The sequence below is a fragment of the Argopecten irradians genome, chromosome 8 (genome assembly GCF_041381155.1).
Source record: "Argopecten irradians isolate NY chromosome 8, Ai_NY, whole genome shotgun sequence".
NCBI lineage: Eukaryota > Metazoa > Mollusca > Bivalvia > Pectinida > Pectinidae > Argopecten > Argopecten irradians.
Genome location: NC_091141.1, coordinates 9,533,274 through 9,556,204, shown reverse-complemented (window position 1 = coordinate 9,556,204; position 22,931 = coordinate 9,533,274). Strand labels below are relative to the sequence as shown.

At 34.9% G+C, this 22,931-nt stretch overlaps 2 protein-coding genes across 19 annotated transcripts in view; one reads left to right on the top strand and one right to left on the bottom strand.

Moving 5' to 3' along the window:
- LOC138329296 (xin actin-binding repeat-containing protein 2-like) overlaps positions 1-4,808 on the top strand; it is a 141,151-nt gene extending 136,343 nt beyond the window's left edge. For 13 of the 18 annotated variants that reach the window (XM_069276180.1, XM_069276184.1, XM_069276179.1 and 10 more), the window contains one exon: positions 2,233-4,808. In XM_069276180.1, the coding sequence (XP_069132281.1) occupies positions 2,233-2,404 (172 nt within the window). In that variant the 3' untranslated portion in view covers positions 2,405-4,808. The remainder of the gene's footprint in view (positions 1-2,232) is intronic. The other 5 variants (XM_069276193.1, XM_069276192.1, XM_069276191.1 and 2 more) reach the window with 1 other exon arrangement.
- Positions 4,809-7,828: 3,020 nt separating this feature from the next.
- On the bottom strand, positions 7,829-21,652 carry LOC138329295 (putative GTP-binding protein 6). Its single transcript, XM_069276172.1, is given in 13 exon segments — positions 7,829-10,328; positions 11,332-11,481; positions 11,931-12,076; positions 12,838-13,046; positions 13,629-13,749; positions 14,083-14,188; positions 14,574-14,663; positions 15,803-15,849; positions 15,851-15,991; positions 16,561-16,664; positions 17,038-17,139; positions 19,463-19,985; positions 21,578-21,652. Coding segments are annotated over 12 exon segments (1,842 nt in total). The 5' UTR covers positions 19,941-19,985; positions 21,578-21,652; the 3' UTR covers positions 7,829-10,180.
- Between the last annotated feature and the right edge of the window lie 1,279 nt (positions 21,653-22,931).

Genomic DNA, 22,931 nt, shown 5'->3' with positions numbered 1-22,931 from the left:
TTTTGTCCTCAGTACCAGATCCTATGTTTGGTCCTCAGTACTAGATCCTGTGTTTGGTCCTCAGTACCAGATCCTATGTTTGGTCCTCAGTACCAGATCCTATGTTTGGTCCTCAGTACCAGATCCTATGTTTGGTCCTCAGTACCAGATCCTGTGTTTGGTCCTCAGTACCAGATCCTATGTTTGGTCCTCAGTACTAGATCCTATGTTTGGTCCTCAGTACCAGATCCTGTGTTTGGTCCTCAGTACCAGATCCTGTGTTTGGTCCTCAGTACCAGATCCTGTGTTTTGTCCTCAGTACCAGATCCTATGTTTGGTCCTCAGTACTAGATCCTGTGTTTAGTCCTCGGTACCAGATCCTATGTTCTGTCCTTAATTTAGCCCGCATCATCCTGTATGTGGTCCCAAGCACACCTTATACTCATTTTATTGAAAATTAGTTATTTCGGAATTATTTATTCCAATAAATCAACATTAGAGCCTTAGTTTTTGGAATGAGTATAACCTAGCTGACTTCAAACCAAACAAATTCAAATGTCAGAATAGTCCACTTAAAATATCAAAACAATTTTATTGCAAACTTTCATAGAATGACAAAAATATTGAAATACGTACATGAGCAGATATTTTAGCTCTTGTTATCTTAATCATTCTGCTTTCATTTTGCTGATTTTTATTTTGTGCCAGTTATTTTTATTTTGTTTATCATATTATGTGACTTATTGTTATCAGTTTGATTTTTTTCTCTCTTTTTATAAAGTGAGCGCACAAATATACTTCATAATATTGTCATTTTATATATAATCATTTTTTTTTATCTCAATTATTATTTTGCTTCGCTTTTACATGTCGTCATTAATCATACAAAATCTAAGGGGAATGCTTCATTCATGTCACTTACCATACTATAGTTCATGTCAGAAAAGTAAGAAAATGAATGTAGTGATTTAAAAAAAAAATGAGCATTGAAAGATTTAATAAGGAACATTTGAAACATATGCTTTTGCTATTCTTTTAACAATGTAAAAGAAATATATACCAGAAATTCCTCCAAATGAAACTTTCGTTTGTTTTAAAAGCTGCTATATATTTGGAGAAATATGGTAGAAAGTGAGTAAATTTCAGCAGCGAAATATAAATGAAGAAAATTGCCTGGAACAATTCTAGTACTGGCTTCTTGTGTCTTTTAAGTGATGCATCTGTCCACTCTTGGTTATCTCCCCTGAAATTTTCCTGTGATGATTTTGGCACATATTACATATATTTCGGCACTTATTATCTAATTCTGCAAACACCAGAAATTAAGGGTTTTTGTTATAAAGTATATGATTATATGCACTCACTGAAAAATTATTAAAGAAAAAAAAAACAAAACTAATAATTTGGTCAGAAGTGAAGATATTCAATAATCAATATTAGCTGGCAAGATACAGGGGAAGACTTATCATTTGGTATGTATATTGCATGCAAAATGAATGCAATTAAGCTTTACAGAGCATTAACAAAATCTTCCAAGAAAGAATTATTTTGTTAAATCAAATATTTTGTTTTGCATGAAAATTTAAATAGTTGAAATTCTGATTAAAAACAAAACAAAAACACTTTATCAGAGACATGCTTTAACTATATTAGTATAGTAGAAATGATTTTTTGTTGAGAGACTTATTTTCAAATTGAAAAAAAAATGTTGAGATAAAAGTTGCATGGTTGTAACATTCAATTGCATGTAATGGTATGTCCTTGAGCATGAATTTCTTGAATAAAATTCTTCTTTAATAACGATTCACAGAATTAAAATCAATGCTGTGTCCCAAATAAACAACATCTCTCACATTTAAAGTGTATTTAAGTGTCAAAGTTTTACTGAAATATTTTGACATGAGTGATATGAATAAGTACATGTACCTACCATTTTTACACGTTGTTTTATTGTGTCCATTCAAATGTTTACCAGTATCTACCAGTACTTTCACTTTCACTTTTAAATCACATGATCACCACCTTGACTGTGATATAATGTTTCTCTATTACAGGTTTGATAGTGTTTGGATGTTGTGATAAAGTTTATATATGTCTTAATTACCACCATTGCTAACATTAAACAATATCTTTTGTGATAATTAATGTGTTCATGGACTACTACTGGTGCATTCAAGTTCTTTTGAACTTGATAACAAAAGATACAATTGAAATATTATATATTTTAAATTTATTTTATTCTTCTCATTTCAGGTCAAAAAACATGTCAGTGAATGAGGGGGTAATTTTCTGTACTCCCCACTTCAAACAGTTGTTTGCCAGACGGGGAAACTACGACGAGGGATTCGGACGAAAGCAGTACAAAAAGAATTGGGGAGGAGAGCAGAATGGACAGAGTGGACAACAGAATGGACAGACCAGTTAAATGTTTATAGGAATAAATAAACTTCTCAAACCATACTCCGTATAGCCAGTCCATCATATTATTTTATTGTATACCTTACAGAACCACCAATCAAATTTCGTCGTCGAGTGCTGCTAAGGTCGGTTTTCTGTCGCCATGACAACCGATTTGTTGGGGTTACTTACTTTGTGTTCCAGTATTGAACACGTATGGCACCTTCCCGTACGTGGAAATATTGCATCTTACTTAAATTTCATTGAATTGCTGTTTCCGATGTTTGCCTTATGTGCCGTTTTTGTACGGATTCCATTTGTTATACAAAATAGTCTGCTCGAGCTGATGAACAGCCCTGCAGAAATTATTTATAAAGTTTCAAATTTTTACAAACAGTAATTCCTTCTGGAATATAAGTACATGTACATGTAGTTTGTAGTCAAGCATTTAAGATTAAGCTTGCCATACGTTTCTTTGTACTGGAAACAAATGAGTGAGGACAGTGTTAATGACACCCAATCTGATGTCTGCAATATATTTATAATCAAGTATTAACAGAACCTAATTGCATGATTGAAATGTTTAAAGTCTGTTGAATGTGATCAAATTTTGAAATTTACTTACTAAAATGTTATTCTAAAACAAATGTTTCACCTATTCTTTCTATTCTTTAAACAAAAATCTGAAAAGAATTTGAGAGGGGAGAGAAAAGTAATGAGTCTTAATTTGACACAAAATATTTGTGCATGCTTGTGAGAGAGTATGTAACACTTTAGTAAAAAAAAGATCTTTCGTAAAATGTTATTTAGTTTGAAGAGGCTGATTTGAATTGTCAAGGCGGATTTGAATTGTCTCAACTGAAAATGAATCGGTATTATCACCTGCTGAAAAACTCAAATTATACAACTGTTTATCTAAATCTGTTTCAGTTTCATACTCCAACAAATGTCACTTACCCACAAAAATCTTCCAATATGTACATGTCCCTTTTACACTGAAACTGATATTTTCCGATTTTGTTTATTGAATTATGAACTATGCAACTGGTGCTGTCGTGAGAGTGATGGACGTACAGGGCGGATTAACTGTTGTACGTGTATACCATCGAATGTTTCATTCAGTGTTTCTCATCCAGCTTTTTGCTTTTGATGTTCTTTAATGATCAATTTGACGGAATTGTTTTCTTATTCTATTTTGTGAAAAAATGTTATTGAAAAAGAGGCACATTTAAAATCAATGATGAATTTGTTTCTTTCTGTATGTGATCTCACTACAAAATCCGTGTTTATAACATGTCTTGTACTTTTTCATGCATTTTGTACGCAGGATGTTTCAACAGTCATGAAAGTTTATGTGATATCTTTTTCTGTTAAGATTAGATTTATCAAAGAATGAAGACCATATTCACCTGTCAGGTATATTGGTTCTTTTGAAGATGAACCCCGTTTTAAAAAATCAAGGTAATTTAATCATGGAATTTTGAAGAAAAGGAGAATGTCATGAGGAGATTCATGAAACAAATGCATAGAACTTTGTTTATAAGAAATATCAAGGATTGCCTTAACCTCAAGAGTATTGATTAATAAAAAAGTGTTTATTCCATAGAGAATATGTAAGTGCTAACCTTTTGAAAAAAAAGTTTGTCCTTTGAAGGTGTAAAAAAAAAACATTTTCTTTAAAAAAAATTACATTTGGAAGATTGTAGGATTCCTAGAATTTATTTATATTTATTTATTGTGATCATATTTTGATTAGGAGATTAAAGAATGAGATAGCTCTGCCAATTCACTAATAAAACTGTTCGTGCATGTATGGGGCCAATGTCAATAATGGTTAAATATGTACCCTTATAGGAAAGAAAACTGGTTTAATTACCCGAGGGGAAATGTCATGCATAATATGACAGACTTAGGAATATGGACGAAATTGTGATATGGGGGTCATGTATGAAGGATGATGATTGGTTACCATGGTGACAAACAGTTGCCCGGTAAAAATTAATAATTATAGACTTGTTGATATGTGTATGAATGTTTTACAACAAGAATTGAGATTTTTTTTTTCCTTTTTGTAATTGTTGCTTGCTAGCTTTTTGTGTAAACGATATTCTGCATATAATTGTTGTGTATATATATTATATATAACTTTCTTTCAAAAGGCTGACTTTTTGTAGAGCCGACGCTTAATTTGATGTAGTACAGTATATTTCATAAGTATAGGTTTCACTTCAGAAAACTTTTAAGATATTTTTCACATTAAGAAGTCAATAAGAATTATTTTTTCATGTTTTTTTTAACATTATAATCATGTGAAGTTCAAAAACTTCCAAAATCATAGTATACATTTTTTCACAAGTGCAAGTTGAAATGAAATACCAGTGCTTGATGCATAGGAATTTTGCAATAAATAAACAAATTTTAAGTTCAGAAAAGGTGTTTTTGTTGTATTTTTGCCCAGAGTTTTTAAAATCAAACTTAGATGTAAAAAATGGACTCCAGTGACATGATCGTATATCAATGCCAATTCACCATCATCAACATTATACCAGCAGCACCATCCTTTACCTCATAACAGAAGACTGCCTGCAGTAAGTCTTGCCAGATAAAGATTTGTGATGGAGACAATAAGATCTTCTTTCAATGATTACCATTGGATACCACTCAGCCTGGCCTTCATCTCTAAGTTCTGAGTTTAAAAACCATGGGATATAGTTTTCCTGTGCTGACTGAAGACCTGTGATGTTTCTCCGGTTTTGGCATCCATTCCAGATTCTTTCAATTTAAGATTATCGTTGCCAATTATCAACATGGCTTTGATTCTCATTTAATTAACCAATTGGGGTCTTGAGTGGCCAAGTGGTAAAAGTGTTCTAACGTACTACAAGTGCCACAAGTCCAACACCATTTGGTTGCTCTGTCGGAATAAAGTAGGACAGTTGTTGGGTACTGTAATTTTCTGTGTATTCATTGCTCATGGGCTATACAATTTATTACATCAGATATCTAATGTAGGATTATCTGATGATACTGCATGGCTATTCCTGTGGAAACGATTAACAAATTTGAAAAATATGAGGGCTATATGTTAATTGTAAGATATTTCAAATACACAGAAAAGAGCAGATGACTAGATGAGGTACAACTTCTGAGAAATACATCGACGTATAATCTGCTGGTGTGGGCTGTCTGGAATTTGTTTGGCTGTCTGGAATTTGTTTCATAAAATTATAGAAAATGCCTGGTTTTGATTCCCTAGGGCTGTTTCTGACGAGGGTGATAAACAGAAAACTACGTTCCACAAATGTAGGTTACAGGTTTTCTACTGGGACTCCGGCTTTTCGCCATCTCATAGGACTAGATAGGTTGCACATTAAAATACCCCATTCACCCCTGAAATTTTATAATGGGCTGTCCCAGGTCTATTTTATAATGGGCTGTCCCAGTTCTATTTTATAATGGGCTGTCCCAAGTCTTATTTTATAATGGGCTGTCCCAGGTCTATTCTATAATGGGCTGTCCCAGGTCTATTTTATAATGGGCTGTCCCAGGTCTATTTTATTATGGGCTGTTCCAGGTCTTTTTTATAATGGGCTGTCCCAGGTCTACTTTTTAATGGTCTGTCCCAGGTCTATTTTATAATGGGCTGTCACAGGTCTATTTTTTAAATGGACTGTCCCAGGTCTATTTTATTAGGGCTGTTCCAGGTTATTTTAATGGGCTGTCCCAGGTCTATTTTTAATGGTCTGTCCCAGGTCTATTTTCTAATGGGCTGTCCCAGGTCTATTTTATAATGGGCTGGGAATGGGCTGTCCCAGGTCTATTTTATAATGGGCTGTCCCAGGTCTTGAAGTAGAAGAGTCTAATTTGGAAAATGTATTTCCAGGAGTGAATAAGGTCACCCCTCTCCTCTCACACTGGCAACTCCACACACATATCACTAATTTCATTCCTATACAGTGACGATCTAGTCATCTTTGTAAGAAGGATGGATATAGAACTAATGATGGGTGTTTGACCTCTGATGCAAGGTATTAATTACCTCGGGAACACAAGTGTACATACGAGCCAGAAATAAAGGACAAACAACAATTGAAAAACACATCGAAATTACGTAATAAAACATGGCTCAAAAAATACAATAGGCAGACCAGAATTCCATCCACACAGCCACAAATATCTGCCAACATATCTGTAGAGTCCTTAGATGTAGTATTAAACAACAATAAACGATTGTGACAAATTGTAATGTGTGTATGTACATCTGTTGTTACATTTATATACCAGCATGTACAAGATATTGCTGTTCTGTTAAAGAAAGAAAATACTTGTAATGAATAAAAGTAAATTAGTACTCTTTTAGTAAGTTAAAACATATAATGGTCATGATTCTATCATTGCTTTAAAACCTAAAGGGCCCCAAATTGGTTGTATTATCACGTTCAGCATCCATACACATTAGGAAAATAAAATCATAAACATTTATGATGACTTATGCTTAAACAATTGACAAAATATAAACTTGCTCAAAAACTTTAACATGGAAATATGACAAATTAACAGACTCAAAAAACCCCCTAAAGGGCCCCAAATTGGTTGTATTATCACGTTCAGCATCAATACACATTAGGAAAATAAAATCATAAACATTTATGATGACTTAAGCTTAAACAATTGACGAAACAGAAACTTGCTCAAAAACTTTAACGTGAAATGGGACGCCAACGCTGACGCCGACGCCGGGGTGACAACGTTGGCTCCCCCTATTCTTTGAATAGGCGAGCTAAAAACCTACAAAGATGTTGGTTACAAAAATAGCGAGATAATCAGTCACCATCCCATTTTATCTTTGACCTCTGACCTTCTGACATAAATATAAGGCTGAAGACTTCAGGTACCAGATGCTGTACATGGAACAATGTCGTTCATATGTTAAAGAAAAATATGTACATCAGCTATAGGCCACTATAGGCCACTACTGTTTATGTTTTGTTTATCAGGCTCCTATGTGGGAGCTCATCAAGTGTTGTATGTACTGTTATGGATAAAACTCTGTAATTTAGATAGGAAGAAAAAGGATAGTTAGTTCATTCGATCAGCTGTCACCAACTCAATTTCCTTAATTATACACTACAATTAGAGTCTTGTTCAGGTGGACACAAAGATCAGTTTCCCTGTCCTTTTTGCACAAGCTTTAGAGAGGCTATCTTTGTACCTTGGATGTGGAGACCCACAGAAAATACCTCCGGAAAAGCTTGACGAAATGACGATAAACTTTAAAGTATATATAACCACATCTATAGCAGAGCAGACTTCCTGATGGACAATGTATAACAAACTAGTGTGTATCGCCAGAGTCCCCAGCAAGTGTACCACAGGAAGTAGCTCTTAGGGGACACAGATGCTGTAGGGCGTGCATGTAGAAACAAAGACAAAAATGTTACATACTCATAGTATAGGACTTTTAATGGGTCTAACTCTCGATCGAGTGTTTTATAATAGTGTACATTACCTAACCAAAAAGACTTTTATCAGCTTTCAGTTAATATCAAACTTGTTATCACTTCCATATCAATTCTAGATAGATAAATTAAATATTAACTTTCATAACACAGATCATATTATGGTTCCCTGTGTCCTCCTATTTACCGCACAATTCAAGTTGTTATTGATAAACTGATATTTTTTCTATAAGAAACATTGTCGGCCTTGAAACTTGTTGAACAGTGGTATAGTATTATAACCTTATACCTCAGCCTGCGTGTTAGGATGATATTAACATAAACACAAATATCAAAACTATTACTCATAAACCAAAATAGGGCATTAGAATTGTACCTACTGCCCCTATTGCATGATCATAAAAGGCAACAAAATTTAGGATCTTTTCTTTTCTGCCTACCTTACTTTCTTGTTTCTTATGTCTCCCTTGACAACACCTTGCATTTGGCCTTCGGTTGAGCACTCACCACTGTGAGGTAGGCTCTGGGTTCTGTCCCCTGGCCGAGATACACCATAGTCTATATAAGTGGTAGTTTCTGCTCCTGCTTGGCACTCCACATAAAGAGATTGCAACGACTGGTTTGCCTGTTGTCAGTATACTGTGACCAGAAGGGGTGTGTTGTTTGGTGTCCTCAGCAACATGCTTCAGTGATATAACACTATAAAATGGGCAAGAGCTCCACTATACAAGAAGACACAACACAAATATACCACAGTCTCCCTTAATGCACATTAACCGCACTTCATACACACACATTCTGCATACATGGGAGGCCGTCCTTACATGACCTTGGCTATTAATAGGGCGGACATATAATACACCAAACCAAACGTTCCACATTATCAAATTTAAGTGCAAAGCGATCTTGAACAGGTTACAGCAATGATGAATTCATGCAATTACCAAAATGGCTATATAAACAATATATATATATCGAAATGTAATAAACACAATTATATATTTCAGCAAATCATTTCTAGCACAAAAAAAAGTATCAAAATGAGATTACCACTGAAATATGTACTTTTACAGTGCAAGTATCCTTGAATTTCTACCAATGGTATAATTTATACCCAAAAAGAAACTTAGGCTTAGTAAGAGATTGTAGAACGTTGTTGATAAAATAACATTGTTCTATGCAAAAAGTGTAAAGTAAACAAAAAAACTAACATTTCAAAAAAAAATCAAACAAGTTATAATGTTGTAATAAAAATATAACATTAGGAAATGTTGCATATTTTTTATTGATTTTTTTTCAGGCAGAGGAGAGTTATCCCCCTTTCATGGCATTGTTTTCATAAAACCATCTTACTTTAGAAATAATTTAGAAAACAAGACCATCTCCATTGAGCCACAGTCGCTTAATGGTTAAAATGTCTAACAGTTTGTAATTTGTCAAATCAGACAGAACAATGGCTGTATTCGAAAAGACAAAATTTAGCAAGATTGAGTCGTTTAGGCACTCAGATTTATATCTATACATCTGACAGTGGATATATACTGGTTGTAAGTCAGAGGTCTGTTATCATATGGAGGATCCAGGCTAATAAACACCAAGGTTTGAGTTACTTTACATTTTGACAACAGCCAATATATGTCATAAAGGACACTGGAGGCTAAAGAGGTGGAGGAAAGCTGGAGTCCACAGGATAAAAACACCAACCTATTATCAGTAAATACTCTACATAAGTTTTTAACCCAGAGGTGGAGGGCTATTGGTTATATCTGAACACCCTAATCACTTGTCCAGAGGGCTATTGGTTATGTCTGAACACCCTAATCACTTGTCCAGAGGGCTATTGGTTATGTCTGAACACCCTAATCACTTGTCCAGAGGGCTATTGGTTATGTCTTAACACCCTAATCACTTATCCAGAGGGCTATTGGTTATGTCTGAACACCCTAATCACTTGTCCACTATAGCCCATATCCTCCAAAGACCATAGCAACTCGATATAGAGTACATACATGTATTATCATAAACTGTAATAAAACAACATACAAACAATAACATTTTTCTCTTATTTCTACTGGTATTGACATAGGACACAATTTTTCTAGAAATCAACAACAATGATTACCCCATTAAGTTTTAAAAAATATTTTAATCATTTATAATTAACACATGATATGAAAGACAATGAGTGTAATGTCTGTTTACCTTTAGAACATTGTCAATATCAAAAGATCTGTCAAAGTATATGTACTAGTACAAAAGTGTGTGGAAATAGTTCACTTAGAAATTATAAATACTGCTAGTGGAACAGAAGTATCAATTTGATACAAACACATCAGAAACCGCTTTCATAGCTTGACCTTTTTCGTAACTGGTTTTCCAAACTTTGCCATGAACTTGGCGTACATTCCCTCTGAGATCACAATGTCCACTTGTAAATGATTGGGTTTGACAGCTCCATCGACTCCCTGGACTGTCGCATGGCTGTACAACCAACTGAAACATACAAAATCTCAGAGTCAGGAAACAAATATGTTTCATCTTTTCACAGCTTGATTTTCCACTGTTCATGGTAGATAGCTGGAGTTAATGATGTAGGAGAAACAGTATTATACTATATTGGTATTTGTGTTTTGTGAAACCACAGAATTTATATCAGTATCTCAACATCATATAGCTACTGAAACATACTGCTGATGACACTTTCTCGTCCAGATCTACCAGAGTTGCTTCCCTTCGTTTTAATCCCTCACTACCCGATGAATGAAACAAAGGGAAGTAACTCTGGTATATCAGTATGACACTTACTACCAGGATATGCTATAAATCTATACCGGGTATATCAAAATTACATTGACCAATGAGAAAACCAGTTTACAAAACAGTAATCAATTAATAAAGCTCGAAGCTTGTTGTTCTATCCTATACACTTAGAACTGTAAATAAATAATGTAATCTATACAGAGTCTAACTCATTTTGCCCTCTTCTACTTCTAGAATTTAACTTCTGCATACTCGATTTGTAACTCTTCTGCTTCTGGAAGCTCTTCCATCTATGAGGTGAAAGATCTTCTGAAAAGACTTCTCTTCTTAGAAGAGTGCAAATCGAGTTGAGCTCAGTACAAACATGGTTATAACAAACTCCTATGATCAACAAAATCTCTTTTTAATAAGCTTAGTTTGTTATACACACACATATATATATACAGTGGACCCGCGATAATCCCAAAATATTGAAAGCATATTGAAGGAACCTTGATAGTGAATGAAAATAACTATGTTATAACAAGACTGTAAGCATATTTTTATTACATATATTTTACTATAAGTTCATTTTTTTTTAACAATATTTTTATTCAAATTAACAATGATGTATACACATACCAATACATACAAAAGCTAAAAGCTTCTATCAACTCTTCTCCTACAAGTAACATACTAATATCTCCTGTAATTACTATAAGTTAAATCTGTGATAATGCAATCTTCAATTATGTACCTTAAATGTCCCCCATTGGCAGGGACACTGATTTTCTTCTCCAGAAGTGCTTTACTTTCGAGAAGTTGCTTTTGTATGACCATTTGTAGTTGATAAAGACCATGGCCCTTCACTGAGGATATTTTGATACAATCATCATCAGGCATATCTCTATGGAAATAATAGTGTTATAATGTTTAGATATAAAAGGTGGAACAGTACAATGAACCTCCATTATATATCGATATGCTTTTACATTTATTCAGATAATAATTCATTATTGCTAATAGCATAAAAAGGAAGGCAACCTTGCCCATGTAAAGTCATTTTTCTAGTTTTACCTTTTTTCAACAATATTCAGAAAAGATACTACATGGAACAATAATACAGCATTTGTATTTTTTTCAGATGCTTTTAAACATTTTGCAAGCAGCTTAGATTTAATTTTATGAAAACAGGCTATACATTGGTTTTGTCATTTTTGTTTGATTTTGATAAATTCAGAATGTTATCATTTTCACCCAATCACAAATTTGGACTCTTCTTTTTCTAAGGTGGGACCAGTTCATTATGAATAGTGGATGAGTCAAGTTGATATTTCAGTTATCATAATTTCATACCCTTTGACTAGATCCACTTTGTTCCCGACATTGATGATTTTTCTGTACTGACTGTTGGTCAACAGTTTCCTAAGGGTGGTCTGGACGTTGTCTTTCTGGGCAACAAAGTCAGGATGACTAACATCCTGGAGATGGATGATCACATCCTATCATAAACAAATAAAAGCAAATAAACATAAGAATGCTCTATATAAATTATACAACAGGACCATGGAAAATCTTTGAAATGTACACGTCCATCAGACAAGTGCTTTTCTAAAATCTACTCATCCCAATAGCATTTTCACATATGCTCTCAATATTTTCCAGATAATTAAGCATATGTGACTGTGTACATATTGTGCCGTTTTATCTGTATTCAGTTTATTTTTACATGTATTGAGTGATCAGCATCAGATTTTTTTTAACTCTTCCAATGGACACGTGTGCTGACAATAATTACTTGTCTGAAGACCACTAGTCTAGGCGAGCGGACGAGTACATTTCCCCAGCCCTGAGAAACACTTTTATATATATGGTAACCATACAATAACTTTAATTTTTTTTAAATAAATACAGTATACAATGAAACCTGCCCTATTGACCACAAAAAGACCACATGCTTAATAAGACCACTTTCTAAGGTCCCAATGAATGACCAATTTGTAACACAATTTAACCTGTATAAAGACCAACTGGCTATAAAGACCATTTTCCTCAGTTCTTTTGATAGTCATTATAAACAGGTTCAATGAAATAGTGCTTGGTTCTAATTAATCATTTGTAATGTGTTGAATTAATTTGACCATATTATGTAGACACTATTCATTTAAACTATGTTATTACAATCACCAGGGCAACACAAAAAACTGTGCAATGCATGGACTATTGACAAAAATGAGGAAAACCTATGGAGTCACCAACACACCGCGATTAAGGCATCCTCTAGTGTGGCACTGAAGGCGTCGATGAGAGTGGTGGGGATATCCGCGATGAAGCCTACAGTATCCATGTACAGGATTGACAAGTTGTTTGGGAGAGCTCCACCGTGGGCCGTCACGTCTAACGTAGCGAACAACTGGTCCTGGGGCACCATCTTACGGTCACCAGTCAGGGCCTTAATTAGGGTCGTCTTACCTGTAACCAAGAAATATATCTGTGCACCTTACATCTCCCTGCACTCCCCTAAACAGCCAAATATTGTAGTTTTTGAAGACTTGGTTAATAGATATAGAAAATATCAGAAAAGCATAACTACCGGATAAACTGCAATATTTTATCCATATGAATTTAGTATAGCAGTAATCCTCTCTTACAAAAGGAAAAGAATCAATTTGTTATTATCCCAGCTATCTCTTTATTCTTTCTTTGCATACTACAGAGTTGCCTCCCTTGAGGGTAGGTACCTTGTATACATTTTGATGCCATTGCTTTGTGAGCGAAACTCACATCATTTTCTGTAAAAAGAATGACGTTATGCTCGCAAACACATGAAATAACAATTGAAACCTTTCTGCAAGGGCAGATAACTCTGTAATATGCAAATACAGAAATATTAAAGAATATCGAATCATAAATCCTCAAATTATTTCTAAATCAACAATATACAAAGCATCTTGTGGGAAATGAATGAAAACTCCCAAGACAAAAATCTATATAAGATTATTAAAACCCATATGGTCCTCTCCCTACTGGCCTTGATGTATTGTGACCACCCACCACAATTAGTGTAGCCTACGACTGCTACAGTCGGCTGCTGGCGTTTTTGACGGCCTTTCCTCAGGAAATCTCTTTGCTTCTTCACTTTGGACAACAGAGCTCTTAGTCTTTGTTCTCGGATCTAGAAGTAAAACAAAGCAAATTGTCAGCAGCAATTAACTTTGATAATGATCCTTTCTCTTTACACCATTTAAAATTTTATGTATTATTATAATACAGAGTTATCTCCTCCTAAAGGTAAGAATTGGCTTTAAGATTACTAAACTATCTTAGACTTAACTTATATGTTTAGCCACAATGATGCTAATAACATCTGTGATTAACATAAGGCCTATTAGGCCATCATTAATAGTAGTTATGACACACTTTGTAACATTACAAAATTTTCACACACAAACTGATGACCAAACAGTATATACCTGCCCTCAAGAGCAGAAAACTCTGTCTGACTTACCCCAAGTACATGCCAGCGGTGCTGGTAATGGGTGTCTCCCCCCAGGTAGTTACTTCCTCCAAACGTCCGGTCATGTTTCCCCTCGTGGATGTCAGGTATACAGTGTCTAGATAAGACAATCAAATGAGATGTTTGGAACTGACAAATAGAATAATCCTGCTATGTATCACTTTTGTTTTGATAAGTGTCCCATCCCTATGAGCACCCCTCCCTCATTTTAATTTTAATTTCACTAACATTGTACATCAAATTTGAAACAGGCTGAATCTATAAGAACTGTGTAGGTTTCTCTCTTTGATTTATTTTGTAAATTGATTACAGTAATAGTTCACTTTGTGCAATTTTGCTATCTCACTGAGGCATTTTGATTCTGATCTTCTATATTGTTACGACAGTATGTAATATCAGAAATAATCAAAACCATTTAATCAGTTCCTGGATGACTTTCAATTTCAGTACTTCATATTAAATGTGTTTAGCCTTATAATTACCTCAGCATAGGGATTTCTGCCAGAGCCACCTGTAGTTTGGCCTCTTTAGTTTTAGCATGCTCCTTAAAGATCTGTAACACTACAGTGTACCTGTAAAATTACATGTATTATACGGTATTACATACACAGAGAGCCTAAAGGTTCATGGCATATCCAAATTACTTAACTTGTTTGATAAATTTCACATCACATATCCACGAGTTAAAGATTTTTTATCACATAATTTTTAGTAATAGAAACATTAGTAAAACTTAATATTTTGTCTATATAAAACAGTGGAAATCTGGCTCAGATGCGACATTTCTGTTTACTATGACAATCATGCAATGTCATATATATATTGTGACGTCAAAACTACATGTTACGTCATACAAATGTAATAGTGTTATTACAATTGACTTGACTATATGACATTGCTGCATGGATAGGCCAGTTATGTGATGAATTAACCACAGGAGTTTGACGTTCTGTCAATAACATATGGTATAAATATATAAAAAAAAAATACCCCTATGTACTATAATGTATATAGGGGTATTTTTTATATATTTCTACTATATATTATGAACATAACGTCAAATTCCTGTGAATTAACTTACTTAGAATGTGACATATTAGAATACATCCTCAATACTCCAGGGGTTACTACCACTGTCTTGATATCCAACCCTGGACTATGTCAAAACAAAACTGAAGGTTCTGTGTGTGACAACAGGAGAGACAAGTAGTTTGGTCCTTTGAAGTACATAAAAGAAAATCAAGTAACATTACAATGTAGTTGACTGTATGGCTTTGAAGTTTGGCATTGCTCTGTATATTCAAAGGAAGACTGTATATGCCTGAGGTTGCGATTGGTCAAATTCCCACCCACCCGTAAACTGCCTTCAGTTTTACTATGACATAGACCAAATGTGGATATTACAGCAATGATAGTAACCCCTGGAATATTGAGAATGGTTAGAATATGTCTCAAAACTAAGCAGGATAAAAGCGTGGAATTACAGTCAAACCTGTCTATAAGGACCATCTAAGGGACAAATCTTACGTGCCCTTCAATTTGATGATTTCATGTTTGCATTGACTCCATTTTAGTTTTAAAAACACATGTTAAATACAACATACATCTACACTTGTTAATAAGCCAAAATTACAACCATTCGTGAACACTTGTTCATAGAATACACATATAAAAGATAATGAGATAATTATTAATCACATTCACTATGTACCTGTCGATGATGGGGATGTTCCACAACTCCTGTAGGACCGAGGACCGACGTTTGTATTGTAGACAGTTTATTAGTACTAAGAAACACCATACTGATCTGTTTGTTGTTGGTGATTTCCTCGGTCAGCTGGGCCAGTCGCCCCGGACTAAAAACATGGGGGAGGTGTCGGTTATGTACAGGGACCACCATCTAATGGACAACAAAAATTGTCTTTTACTTAAATCATTTATAGGGCAGCAATTCGTCCATCCTTATACTAAAGTAGTGTTGTTCCAATAGAATGAAGGGGAAGTAACTCTGATGGATCAGAATGCAATGACAGTACAAGTAAGCCAGATATCAAATGAAATACATGGACATGTATATCAATAAATGTTAATATTTGCAATACTTTAGACGTTCAGACAACATGCATGCTACGAAGCAAATACAATGTTAATATCATAAAGTCCATATGAGTTACCTCCCCTTAGCATTGTTTTATCATATATCTACATTTAATATGAGGACAGGTAATAATATCTAATTTTTGTTCTGTTTATTTCATGTTGATTTAGATTCTGTTGTATTTCCGCATAAGTGTAAGACATATTATAGTAATTAAAAACTAAGGCAGTCTATACCTGATGCCCAATGCTAATGACATTTAACATTCTTTTCATTTAATAAAATATCTGGATATTAAATTTAAAATTTGAATTAAAATTGATATGGAAATACACATCAGATATGATAGAAAAGTTTTGAGATTGTCTTACTTTCTGGACCACTTTCCATTCTGGTAGAGTTTCAACCAAAGCACATGCTTCGGCGAGCTGGAGGTCAGGGGTCGTCAAGGATGGCTTATCTCTACCTTTAATGTCTAAAACAATTAAATCAAGCAGTATTTTGTGTTTAGTCATTATATAATAGAGAGCTCATCAACAGCTAGAATATTATTTTCAAACCAAAGGGCTAATGACTAATAACAATTCAAACCATAGCAGAGTTATGGTAACATTTTATTTACTGGTTAATTGATTTCAAACTTGTCAAATATGGATCAAACCTAAGCCTGTCTATAAAGAGTTTAAAGACCACCCATAGAATAAAGTATTCTTTATTAACAGGTCCGGTTGTATTGAAATTAGCCATTATGGACAACAAGACAGTGGTCTTACTAAGCAGGTAACCAGGTGATCTTCAAATAGAGGTGCCTGTATACACAGATTTTCTATAAGTAGTAAGTGTTGTACCTGGTTGTAGGACCAGAATCCTCTGCCCCATACCAGGAATACTATAGTACTCCTGGACCATTTCTCTGTACTCTTCATCCCTCTGAAGATCGTCCATGTCGTCTGCAATAATACAGAATCAGAGGGTTCTATTAGAATATTTATCACCTTGACTTAAACAGACTCATGTATATACATATAAGTTTGAGCTTATATTTACTGATAAAATCTCATTTATTCCCCAATATTGTTAATATGTTTTTTGATGTAAGGAGTTAATTTTTAAACAATTCAATATTAAAAGTGTACATGGATGCTCTTTTTCCCTTGTGATCAGTTAACATAACTCCTGTTGCATATGGCCTATATATGCTACTAAGTGCAACATCCACTTAATCAGTAAATTAACAATTGGTATCTGGAATGTAATAGGAGTAGGGAGCATGCACTGTCAAGACTTAGATTTGAACCCTGAACTTCGGATCCAAACACAGCTAGTATGGTGCTGTAGTTCTACTCCTTAATAGTAAACAAGAGGCCCAGAGGGCCTGTATCGCTCACCTGGTTTTTTTTAGTAATTATCACAAAGACTCTGACAATTAGAAAAATTAGCAAAATTGACACCATAGGTTTAATTTTGAATCACAACCATACAATGATGCTATTGATACCATACAAATATGCTATCCAATACATAGGTTCAGAGACAAAGTAATTTATATGAAAATAGTAGCCTAATTGACCTTTTTGACCCCGCATCTATTGCCGTCTAAGGCCCCACGGTCAGCCCTATCATTTGTACAATTTCAAATTCCAACCCTATAAGGATGCTACCATTGCATTATGAGTGCTCTTCCATGCTTAGTTGCAGAGAAGAAGTCGTTTATGTGGAAATAGCTAAATTGACCCCTTTTGACCCCTACCTTCAGGCCCCCGGGGGGTCAGCCCCATCATTTGCAAAATTTTGAATCCAAACCCTATAAGGACGTAACCATTGCATTATGAGCGTAATCCCATGTTAAGTTGCAGAGAAGAAGTGATTTATATGGAAATAACCACTTTTGACCACGCCCCTCAGGCCCCCATGGGGGGTCAGTCCTATCATTTGCACAATTTGGAATACCCACCCTATAAGGATGCTACCATTGCATTATTGGTGCTTTCCCATGCTTGGTTTCAGAGAAGAAGTCGTTTAAATGGAAATAGCCAAATTGACCACTTTTGACCCCGCCCCTCAGGCCCCCAGGGGGTCAGCCCTATCATTTGTACAATTTTGAATCCCCACCCTATAACGTTGCTACCATTGCATTATGAGTGCTGTCTCATGCTTGGTTTCAGAGAAGAAGTCGTTAATATGGAAATAGCCAAATTGACCCCTTTTGACCCCGCCCCTCAGGCCCCCCCGGGGGTCAGCCCTATCATTTGTACAATTTTGAATCCCCACCCTATAAAGATGCTACCATTGCATTATGGGTTCTATCCATGCTTGGTTTCAGAAAAGAAGTTGTTTATATGGAAATAGCCAAATTGACCCCTTTTGACCCCACCCCTCAGGCCCCCGGGGGGTCAGCCCCATCATTTGTACAATTTTGAAATCCTACCCTATAACGATGCTACCATTGCATTATGGGTGCTATCCCATGCTTGATTTTAGAGAAGAAGTCGTTTATATGGAAATAGCCAAATTGACCCCTTTTGGCCCTGCCCCTCAGCCCCCTGGGGGGTCAGCCCCATCATTTGTACAATTTTCAGTTAGTAGCCTATATGGATGCTACCAGTCAAATTTTGTTGAAATCCGACCAGCAGTTATGGAGAAGAAGTTGATTGTTAAAGGACGACGTACGCCGGACGCTGGACGCCGGACGCTACTGTATCCCATAAGCTCACCTCGGTCCTTCGGACCAGGTGAGTTAATAATAGAATTACATGATCTCTAGCAATCAATCTGATCAAGAAACGTCACACCATTTCAATGCAAATACAATAAAACACCATTTGCCAAACCTCTGGGAACCAACAAAAGGACTTTGTTACAAGCATGAAGTTTTTTTATACAGTTCAGCTGCGATAATTCTGATGCAGATAGACCATAAGATTCACAATCCTGATAGAAGTACCCAGAAACAGATTTGATCATGGGTATGCTGGTGCATCAAAGACCCTACTATATTAATCTCTATTTGGTTTTTCACTTTAAATACCAGCATGCTTAGTACCTATGGTTTTATTACTGACATAGTACACTGGTTCCGACAGTCCAGAAAATTCAAAATCTAGACAGTTTGGGCTGGGAAGTGTTCTGATTATTGAAGGTCCACTGTACATGTACATTGTAAATGTATCTTATAGGAACCTTAACAAGGAAATAAAAGTACTATCTACATTGGACAATATAACCATATATGTAAGCATGTTCATTATAAACATGTTTTACTGTATACAGTACCTTCAGTGTCCTTGTGTTGATCCGATCCATACTCCCAGTCCCCTCCACTGTCTCTATAGATGGGCTGGTCATTTTTTAAACAATGAGAACAGCCGTGAATCTGTCTAAATCCAGAATACCAAATCCTTCCTGATGAACATTTATATCCTAAAGTTGTCCTAAAAATGTTATCTTGTTTACATAAGTTCTCCTCATGTAACAAATGTTGATGACAAGTTGTATAATGTTTTTCTAAACTACAAACTGGTATTTTACTATTAACACCATATACTGTAAAACGTGAGGCAGGTGCCACAGAAGTTCCCCAAAATAACTTGTTTTTGTTAGCTGTGTGTTGGTGTAAATAACAGAGTTTCCTACTGGAAACTTCACATAGAACTGTTCTACATTTCTTTAGATGTATATTCAATGCTGCAATTGAATATGTCTCTCGGATCTTCTGAAGGAGGATGATTGCGTTGCTTCGACTCAGCATCATGCTTGGTGTTAAAACTTTTGTTGTTCTCTTCAGGTTTCATGAAGTCTACAAAAAAAAATAATAATAATGATCTTTGCTCACAATGTACAGTTAATTGAAAATGAAAACTACAACAACCATCAAAGGAATCAAGAGAAATCAATGTTTTGAAGAAGAGTTGAAACATATTATTCATTAATAGGCTTATGCAAATGTACCATATATGTTGGTTAATATATTATTAAATCTATATATATTCACTGGATCAATCTGGGACAGTCTGTGACAATCCCCCATCACCGTGTATGGGCTGTATATATATATGCATCCATCGACATCTGGGAGTATCTGCCATGGCATAGCAGGTCCGGGAGAAAAATGAAACAATAAACATGTTAATTTTTTTCGCTGGACCTATATGGAAAATAATTGTCAGTATTGATTTATGTATGATCCATGTAGTCCTGTGTTACAATTAACCAAGATGCTTGTGCAGATCTCAAAGTACTAATGTATCCTTGTTATGCCTGGGGTCTTCTGCATATATGTATAACGTTTTACTTTAGAAGAACACCATAGGCGCAGATCCATGGGTGATTGCATTATGCTTATAGCTACAAGTTGTTGCGGAAAAGATATCACCTTCGATTCTATAACCACAGGAGTTACAAGTTCCCTATATACTGTTTTTATAATAGTATATAGGGGTATTTTCATATATTTATACTATATATTATTGACAGAATGTCAATCTCCTGTGTTCTAACTTAGCCTGAGATACTTTCGCCTTGACACCAGACTTCGACATTATGACAGATAGATGTCTGGTGTACGCAATGCAATCCATGATCCATATGGTACATTCCTATGTGTTGTGAGGAGACAAATGGGTTAACGTAATTATTCATTTAGACACACAGATGTACTCTGTAAAGTATGATCTAGCCTACTCCAACAATGTTAGAGGTATAGCACGACGAGACACTTTTGATCATTACGTCGTGTCTAACACATCTCGGTATTGCACATCAGAAGTTTCTCAATATCGAGATCTAATATTATTGGATTAGATCTAGCCTAGAGCATTCGACTAGTGTTCGGAGGTACCGGGTTCGAGTCCCAGTCTCCTCTCTTGTAACACATGCATTCCAAATACCTTGAGGCTATTATCGACATTTTTAGCATAGATATTAGTCCTACATGTACTTAGTTAAAACACTGACATTATGAATGTTAAATTATCTCTAGGCAGATCTCAAAGAGAATATAGAGGCATTAGCCTGTGTTCAGAAATCATCCTAAGGTATCCTAAAGTATGATAACCCCCCCCCCCCCCCCCCCCCCCCCCGAAAACAAATACAAATAAAATAAAATGTATTAAAATGATGCATCAATTAAAAGTGACAAGCGACAGAATTGCAGTAGGGACAAAGCTAGTTCTGTGGGGATAATGTCTATCATTACATTTCAAATTCAAATGGAAACCTGTTGAAATAAAACAAATGTATGACTGGAAAATGAAAGTCACGAAGTGAAGTTCTATTGAGATTCCTCCTCGAGAAACGTCATGTGCCATCAGAAACGACTCGATCAATGTGAAAACAATTACTTAAAGTATGCATATAAAATATTTTTTTCGTTAATGAACTTGAAAATACCTATGCGGCTATAATTCTTTGTATTTTCATTTCTTCCTTCTGGTCAGACTTTTATGAAACATGCACCAAAATGTGTTAGAGTGATGTCCCCTTGACAAGTTCTGGTTTAAGGCCGGCTTCCTGCACAGTTTTGAGGGGTTCAAATCTCACCGGGAGCAAAATTTATTTTTATATCATTTTTTTAATTTTAAATAATTCTAGTGAAAACCGTACAAAAATTGTGAGAATTAAAAAAAATACTAAAATTAAAAAAAAAAAAGATTGTAAAATCCAGATTGTACATATATTGATGCTTGCAGTCTCCCTGTCATAGGAAGCTTATGCTAGAGCTTTAAATATGAACATTATGAATACTTTTGGATTTATTCATTTTAGCAGAGAGTTGTTAAGGTCTACAAGTCCAGGTTTTTTTTTAAACATCATGAAGTGTTTCAGATTTATCTGTATCAATGTACTGGTTAATTCTGATCAGCAACCAATTTTCGCCAATTACCAATTCTCGCCGTCGGATGTGTAGTTGTATGATTACACATGAATATTCGAGCAATATTTTGTTGAAACCTGCATGGTAGTGTCTTCTATCAGAATATGACTACATTTATGTTAATTTGTGTGTAACCATACACATTGGTACTTGGCAGGCATTGGTCGTCTTCCAGTATGTCGATTTACGAACAGGGTAATAAAGTTTTACTGCAATTGTCAGTAGACAAAGTGTTTTAGTAGGTAGGCTATCAAAGCCAACAACAAAGACATACAATCTTTGTTTACAAAGAGTTTATTTGCACATAGAAAAACACACAAATGCATATCACATATATCACAACATATGAGAAATAATAAAAATACCTTTTTCATAAAACAATACAAAAAACATCAAAAGGTTTTGGTTTATTTAATAGAAAACAAAAATAACTCAATTTAATAGAAAACAAAAATGATTCATTGTAGTTTCCTGCGAAGCAAAATGTTTGGTTTCTGGTCTTCACCAATTAAATTTTTATGTATATAGCTTTTGATATACTTAAATTTATTGAAAAGTTGTTTAAAATGAAGTTAACCATTTTCTTTTCCCGACAAAATAGGGCAAAATTAAATTGAAAATTTTCATCCTGTAATTGATCATAGTACATGTCTTCTTTTGTACCTATATCATTAAGTATACATCTAATCTACAAGGCCTAACTTCTAAAAGCGGGAGTGACAAAGGATTTCAAATTTTACTGAGATTTACAAAATAATCAAAAGAGAAATATAATCTTTCGTTCCTTCATATGGTGAGACAATGCATGGTATCTCAAACCATGGGGTTTGATAATCTTTTAAGCTGTCAAACATGAGGCTTATACAATAC